General features: G+C 34.6%; 1 protein-coding gene across 3 annotated transcripts; it reads right to left on the minus strand.

Moving 5' to 3' along the window:
* Positions 1–1,507: 1,507 nt before the first annotated feature.
* LOC107759353 (ethylene-responsive transcription factor RAP2-7) lies at positions 1,508–5,978 on the minus strand. 3 transcript variants are annotated; one of them, XM_016577287.2, is made up of 11 exons: positions 5,229–5,978; positions 4,745–4,770; positions 4,578–4,608; positions 4,386–4,473; positions 4,084–4,229; positions 3,879–3,923; positions 3,667–3,764; positions 3,437–3,555; positions 3,033–3,149; positions 2,462–2,711; positions 1,508–1,787 (listed from the first exon to the last, which is right to left on the minus strand). In XM_016577287.2, the coding sequence occupies exons 1-10, from the start codon at positions 5,720–5,722 to the stop codon at positions 2,475–2,477; spliced, it is 1,401 nt and encodes a 466-aa protein (XP_016432773.2). In that variant the 5' UTR covers positions 5,723–5,978; the 3' UTR covers positions 1,508–1,787; positions 2,462–2,474. The 3 variants fall into 3 exon arrangements, with proteins under 3 accessions (XP_016432773.2, XP_075100986.1, XP_016432779.2); XM_016577293.2 differs by lacking the exon at positions 1,508–1,787 and adding an exon at positions 1,802–2,313; XM_075244885.1 differs by lacking the exon at positions 3,879–3,923.
* Positions 5,979–8,228: the final 2,250 nt, after the last annotated feature.

Genomic DNA, 8,228 nt, shown 5'->3' on the forward strand with positions numbered 1-8,228 from the left:
TTTCAGTGAAGTGTTGTAGAAAATCCTACTGAGTAGTAGGTCGTGGTTTTTTCACCTTTTAAGCAGGGTATTTTCCACGTAAAAATATTTGTGTTCTTTACTTTTTGCATTTACTATTTCAACAACAGTAGGTTAAGAAACACTTAGAAGAACCAGGTCCTTCTATAATCAGTGCACGCGCAAATTGGATACCACACAAATAACGCATTGACATACTCCAATAAAATATCACAGGTGAAAGTTGAGATGGGGCTCAGCACAGTGGTTTAGACAGAATGCACGCTTTTTTCAATTTGCGGCTGATTCTCCAGTCTTCTTCGATGGGCGTGAGAATCAGGTCTTAGTTTCATACTGCTTGAAAATATTGCAAACAAACAAAGCTAATTTTTGTTTATTAAATAAAGGTTGTAGCTTGTTTGAATTAGATGTAAGATAGGCATGTATGTAGAGGCGGATCCGGGATTTAATTCCTATGGGTTCAATTTTAAAGTTTTTAATATTGAACCCATTATATTTTTAAAGTTATGGGTTCAGATCTACTATTTTTATAATTTTAATGAATTTTTACATACAAATTTTTACTCCGCGTCGAAAGTTATGGGTTCAGTTGAACCCGTACATAATATACTACATCCGCCTCTGCATGTATGCATTCGTTTGCTAGACCATGGTATATTTTTAGGGTTCATATATGCATTGGTCCGGTCGAAGAACTTGCTCCAGAGCAACTATTCCGCCTACCCTTCTTTGCTTGATTGTTAGTATAGTTGGGAAGAGAAGTCAATGAAGTTCTATATCATCTCAAAAAAGTCAATGAAGATATATTTACTGAAGCATGTTTGTTTAAAGAAGCAGGGAAATGTGCTGCTCCTTATACCAAATGTCATTAGCTCAAGATGGAAAAAGAAAACGAAATTATGTAAAAATACAATTAAAATTCTAAAAAGAATGTTGATAAGAGCAGATACACATATCAGTATGCATCGCTCCGTGTACCAAATTTCATTAGCTCAAGATAGAAAGAGAACGAAATTATGTAAAAATACAATTAAAATTTCTACATATAGATAGTTAGATACCACAACACCCATTTTTCAAATTGATTTCACTTAGATTATTGGTTCAATGTGATAATTTGATTTCTCGTGAACACTCTTAAACATGGATAGTAAGTATTTGTATAATCTATATCTTAATTTATTTGAAATTGAGGCGTACCTATTGCTATTGTACTTCAAAAGAGTAAGAACAAGCAAGTAATGACAATAGGCATGAGAGGCAAAGTGAGCGCCAAAATTCTTGGAGCATAAAAGACAATATGACAGTTTCGAGCCTTTTCCTCATCAGATGGGGCATCTGAAATAGTACCACAAGTTTTGATGTGTGTTTAAAACTTAAAGCAATAGATCTATATGAAGGGCAACCTACCAGAAAGCAGAAAAGCCTCAGTGGTACCAAATTTGAGTCAAAACGAAGAAAAGTGTGCTAAAGGGACCATAGACATGAATTAAGAGCAATTAAAATCCAACTGGACTTTGGGTCCACCACGCTAAAGGGAAAAAGCCTAGCTAGGTTCCTGTCCGCCTACCGCAGACATACGTGCTGGAGTTGTACATATTATTCTTCATGGGAGTGCAAAGGCAAAGGCTCTGTTCGAGGAACATTATATAGGAGTGAGCACAGGACAAAGGAGCATTTGAAACCCCAGGGGCGTAGTGGGTCAAAAAAGAGTGAAAAGGTGAAAAGAGAGGTAGTTGCTAGCCAGACGTGCAGGTACATTGCATCACCTGTAAAGCGAGAAATAGACCAACTTATGGTTACATGAAATAGACAAATTTATGGTTACATGAAATAGACCAACTTATGTTTACATGCATGCTAGGAATATCTTCTGTTGCATCCATTTTAAAAGCGGGTCTAAGATAAAGCACGGCGTGTATTGTTGATATTTTTCTTTGTATTTGGTCTAATGTTCAAAAACAATTTAGCAAAAAAAAAAAAAAAAAAAAGGTTCATAAGTTACTAATTCAATCCCTTAAAAAAAAAGTTACTACTTCAATGTGACAAAAATCAGTTTTCTTTTTAAATGAAACAGCAAAAAGGAGGTGCTGATGGAACTGTACATGTGCCCTTCTAAACCTGTTCGGATTTAGCACTTCCACTGACCATATCTCCAGCACTACGGAGTCCGTGGAAGAATGATTCTGTTATACAGTATATGTTTATGATATAATTCGATCAATAATGGAACTTTGCACCAAAGGTCATAACAGTAAGGCAGCAAGAAAAACACAGATGTATCCTATAGCCATGCTGCAAGGAGAATTTGAATCTTTACTTTCCAGATCCAAAAAGCAGTACAAAAGAATCCAATCCATAAAGATGTCATCAAATTGACATTAGAATGTTACAAAAGAAATCAATGACTATGTTTTTTTTAACCTATATTACTAGTACTTACCGAGGAAGACATGTTATGGAGGTGGTACGTGGGGGCTGAACTGGTAATAGTATTGAGACGCATTTGTTGAGGGTGCCACGGGAGATGCTGAAGAAGTGATAAAAGCAGTAGCCGGAGTTAAGAATCCTGATGATGCTGCAGTGTAGAACATTGACACTGGGGCTGTATCAACCTGACTGGGCATTTGCAGTGCCCAGTTTGAGGGTCCTAGTGATGAACCTGTATCCTTTCTCTTGTCAGATGCTCTTCCCTGCCAAATAATTTTAATTAAGACTTAAAGCTTTAACTGTTGTAATATGTTTTAAACCAACGACCCTTCTTTAACATTATCCACCTTCAGAAAACCCCAACAAAATAAACAGAAATGCAAAGAAAAGGTCTTCATCATTAAGTTTTATATGATCCCAGCACTTGAGGAAAAAAAGGGGACTTGAAGATGTCTATTTTGGCAACTGAAGACATGCATATTTGACCAGAAGTTCCAAGTGGAGAAAAAGAAATCTAAATGGGAAACATCAATTCTTTTGGCCCCAAATAGTGGACTGAGGCCGGGGTTGATTCAATATCTTACCTCGTAGGTGGGAGAGAAATTAGAAGAAGCTCCACTCCACAAGTGAGCTTGTTTGGACGTCATTGGTAGTCCCTTGAGATGTGAACTTCCAACTATTACTGGACCAGGTTTATCCATCTGTGGTTAAAGAGCATAAATTGATTACTACAATCTACATGAAAGAAAGATTAACGATGTTCATGACATGTTTCTTCACAATTATGAATGAATTGGAAAAGCCATCGAATCAACAAAACAAGGTTCATGTTCATTACCAGTAATATATCCTCAGTTTTGAATTTACTCTAAGGGTCTCTTGCAAATGAACTTTGTGAAAGAGGAAAAATAGAAGACTAACATAAACAGAACATTTTAATCCAATTGAATCTGCACCAACAAAAGCATATAAGCTACTCTGCTAATACCTTTGATTTCGTTGCATCTTGCATATCATAAGGATGATAGTAGGAGCCTCCCAACTTGTCATTTTCCTTTGAAGAAGAGGTCGACATCCCCAAGTTCAGATCAAGATCATGTTGGCGACCTGCATCATAGGCATCACAAATGAGATAGATCAAGATATAGATATTAGATAATACAGTTGCTTGGAATTAGTGACATTAGTTTGGAAATGAGCAAGAGCATTTGAGCAAACCTTGAGGTTCAGAGATTGTTTCCCCTTCATATGCACTTGGCTCAAAGTTGGTAACAGCCTCCCTACCATTAGTTTTGATTGCCGCCTTATCATAAGCCCTAATATACAGAAAATAAAAAAGGGAAATGCAGGTTGGATAACACAAGATTGAAGTGGAGAATTTAAGGTAACAGTTCATTATCAGAGAGAGGGTAATTCAAGATCATTAGGACCTTGCAGCTTCTACTTCACTGTCGAATAGCCCAAGATACATATACCTGCAATTCAAGCAGTGCAACCCCCACCGTGAATACTATAGTACCAACAATTTCTTCTTCAAATAGGCATGTTTAACTGATTTGTTTCCCAGATTGGACCAATTATTACCCTAAGCTATAATCTACTTCTACAAGCTATTTCAATGAGTTTGTTCCTTACTTTTTTCCGAGAAACTGTCCCATCCGAGCTTCCCATCTGCCACATTTATGTAGCGTTACTCCTCTGAATTTGGAGCTCCCTCTTGAGAAACCATTGCTATGGCGTCGCAGCAAGTGCACAAATTCCTCTTTACCAAGGTCTTTCATCTGCATTAATAAAAGAGAGTCGAAATAGTTCATAATAGATACAGATGATTTATATATCGACGCCAATTAATACAGAAACAATTATGAACCAGTGTAGACAAGGGTTCAACAGTGACCTTAACATATTATCACACATAGAATCTTTGCATTTCTGACCTGTTTCATATCCTCCTCGTAATCACTTATGCTAAAGTTGATATCAGCATCAACACCCCGGAACTTAATTGCAGCTCTGTCATACGCCCTATACAATGGAGAAGAAAATTGATACAATCAAATCAAGGAAGGGAAATAACGTAAAGCTGAAAAATCTGACAACTCTGAGATTTGAGATGACTTTTGGTTTACCTTGCTGCTGTATGAGCAGTATCAAAACCACCTAATATAAACCAACAACAAAAACCAAACAAAAATTACCAAAAATAGAAAAAAGTAGAATTATATTTAGCACGAAAATCCACAAAAACAACTTAATTAACTAAACTGGGTAATAGTTAAAATAGCAATATGCATACCTAAATATACTTGTTTTCCACAGTCCCTGCATCCAATAGCAGTTATATTAATACATGAGTTTAAGTTCGATGTACTAATAGTGCAATTATTTTTACACAATCAAATTTTTTAAAAGATAATTGCAGGTAGTTCTATTTAATATAATTGATTTGTATCCTAGAACAATGGTAAGTGAATTGCTATAATAAGTTAAATTATATTGATGATGTAACACATTCATTACAATGAAAATGTATATAAGTTAATTCCTTAATAAATTGATTATTGATCATTGTATTTAAGTTATATTCAGTGACCGTGTAGAGATCTTATTACAAAAATTAAGCTATAATACCAAGTTAGTTAACATTTTTATCAAAGTATCAATTAATGTTTTTCAAGAGATACATGTAAGTACCTAATAAGCAATCTGATTATGTAAATATCATTTTGATAATAAATGAAGTATGATCTAGTCAAAAGTTTTACAGGTGGAAAACTAACCAAATATGTGATTCCCATCTACCAGTTCTTCTGTAAAAAGTAACGCCTCTGTACTGTGAACTTCTGGACCTTGGCCCTCTCCTACTCTTCTTCACTTGCGGTTTCTCTTGCTGCGATTGTTGTTGTTGTTGTAGTACTGTTCGCTCGTCTCCAAAACCGGATCGACCGGAGGAGAAATTGACCCGATCGGTCTGTCCTGGCCGGTTCAACTCTCCGTCATGAACCGGAAACAGCTGCCGAGTCACAAACTTGTTGCTCCTGCTAGTTGTATCAACTCCTCCAAATTTGAGGATGTCGAAATTGAATGCGAACAAGTTGCCGGCGCGTGTTGAACACGTGTCGTCGTCGCCTCCGGCACTGCTTGTAGCCTCCGCATTTCGTAACGATGATGAATTGGACGTCCCTGATTCATGATCAGCTACAGAACCTTCCGGAAGCTTCTCGTCAACGATGTAATTCTCATCGTAGATTACATTTACATTGAGATCCAACATCTCACTCTCTTCACCTTCCAATAATACAAAACAAAGTATATGTATATTTGTAATTCTGTATATACAACTTTTCGGTTAAACAAAATGAGTTTGCAAACAACTTGTATTTAACATTTAAGCGTCAATCAATAACACTATGTTTGTATATAGAAAAGTTCAACAAAAAATTAGCTGATCAGAGAAGAGGAAATTTTGTATGGTGTGAGTACTGAAGCTAATTCACTACACTCATATATGTATAGACTATAGTATACGATATATCAAGTCACAACGTAGTTCAGAGGGGTGAGATATGTTTTTTTTTTTTTTTTGGGGGGGGGGGGGGGGGAGGAGAAGAAAGATGGGACGTGTGAAGCAACTTTTGTTTGAGTTGTGAGGGTACTTTTGCTGGTTTCTCTTATTTAGGGGAAGACTATGGTTTAATATGGCAAAATTACCAAATCTATTTTTCCCTTTTTTTTCCCAAAAACAGAAAGTGGACCCGGGGTCTTTCCAACCAGTCATAGGCTTTTTCGTTTTGTTGTCACTGTGTTTCTTTTTATATTTTTCTTTTTAAGTTTTTTGTGTTAGATAATAGGAGTGCCTAAGTAACTGGAGACCAAATTATAAAGACAAAGTCATCAATTATTTAACCCTTTTATTATAAAAGGTTGCTTGACCATATGGATAATCACACTAACATAAAAACTAATTACTCCCTTCGCTCAAGAATAAGTGATTTTTTGTAGTCCAAAATATCTAATTTTTTCAAATTTAAAGAATGCATTAATTATTTTTTCTTACATTGCTAATTAATGTGATCAAGTATTTATGTGAAGAGATAGTAAAAGTTAATATGGTCAATTTCATTACTAATTAATGTTAAAAGATGAATTTCTTAATCTATGTGAAAACAGCCAAAAATTCAGTTATAGTGGACATGAGAGAGTAATGATTTGGCAAAAGATCACCGACCTTTATGTGAACACAAGGTTTAGATATATTAATAATTAATGACGTAATTTCACCAATGATCCGATTAATACAACCATCTGTCCTACATAGCCCCTTTAGGTAACCCGAAAATCAAGCAAGGATCTTCTGGAAAATTAACAAGAATTTGGTACTCCATTTATTAATTTTATTTATTTATTCTTAAAGGGGTCTTTAATTTGTTCTTGCAAATAGATAATGGATTCCTGGATGGGATCGAATAATTAGTCTTCTTGAAATTGACATATTTGTTATTTTGCACCTTCAAATTCTGTGTCAAATATCACGTGTGAACATATTTAACTTTCAGATATTCTAATATAAAAAAAATCATATTATCAGTATAATTTAACCAGCTAAAGCAAAATATTAATATCTAAGTTACCATATTATATTTGCCACTTAAAGTTATCCATGATGAAGCTTACTTAATATAATGGTATAAAATATCTGTTTTAGACGGGACATGTAATTTTTAAAAATATTTAGTAGTCTTCTGACTCTTTTCTATTACGCTTCTTTACAGTGTGAAACCTTCATTTTCGCATGCCGACATTATGCATATTGTTTAATTATTGTATTTTAAATCTTCTAGAGGGAGTGTTACTGAAATAATTAGTCACATCTACGGTCTGTGTCAATACATAATGCAAAGGATGTAAATTATAATTTGAACTGAAATTTTTAAATTTGTTTCTAGCAGCTACCTTTCTAGCATTTGTGTCAATGCAGTATGCAAAGAAATTGTCAACTTGTAGACCGTTAGTCTTTATTTTACTACTTTAAATAAAGGCTATTAGGTTAGTCTATCTGCCTATGCAAAAATCAAGCATTTGAGGCTTAAGACTATAAATAATAGCAACGGCTACATATGCTTAGTTAGGTTTCTCTAATACTTATAGTTAATGTATGTTATGAATATTATTACTCTTTGACAAAAAAAAAAAGAATATTATTACTCATTTCCCTCCTTACACACTATTAGAAATTCGGTCGAAAACAATCAAAAACATTGACCGATATCAGTCAGTAAATGGCAAGAACCGACCAAAAAGCAACCGATTAGCAGCGGTCGGAAATTGTTAGGCCGGTGGAGACAACCGGCCGATTTTGGTAAGTTAATTAAACTCCACATCCGATCTAAAAGAAAAAGGACGATCATAAAAACTAACCCATTTCGGTCGGTTTTTTAAAATTATGTAACTAAAAAATGCACCACTTAATAATCGAATTGGGATCTGTACCGTAGTAAAATACTATTCTACCACTAGACCGTTGGTGCCTTTTGGTTTAAGATTTTATTTTATTTTATTTATACTCGTTAAGTGCATTTTTGCATAAAAATAACCAACCGATTTCGATCGATTTTGTCAAAAAAATAAAATTGCCTACCGAAATTGGCCAATTTTTAAAAATGACCGGGCGGTTTCACTGAGTTATCTGAATAATAATTTTAATTTATTTTAAATAAAAAATCGGTCGAAGTTGATCAATTTCTTAAAAAATAAACTTTTCGAGAAGAAAAAATAATTTC

The sequence above is a fragment of the Nicotiana tabacum genome, chromosome 22, assembly GCF_000715075.1.
Source record: "Nicotiana tabacum cultivar K326 chromosome 22, ASM71507v2, whole genome shotgun sequence".
Taxonomy (NCBI): Eukaryota; Viridiplantae; Streptophyta; class Magnoliopsida; order Solanales; family Solanaceae; genus Nicotiana; species Nicotiana tabacum.

Excerpts from the sequence above, each read along its gene's own strand:
- LOC107759353 (XM_016577287.2), bottom strand. The coding sequence starts at position 5,722 with ATGTTGGATCTCAATGTAAATGTAATCTACGATGAGAATTACATCGTT. Across the intron at positions 3,556-3,666 it reads AACAATCTCTGAACCTCAAG|GTCGCCAACATGATCTTGAT; the intron begins GTTTGCTCAAAT and ends CCTATGATGCAG. Across the intron at positions 2,712-3,032 it reads ATTTCTCTCCCACCTACGAG|GGAAGAGCATCTGACAAGAG; the intron begins GTAAGATATTGA and ends ATTATTTGGCAG.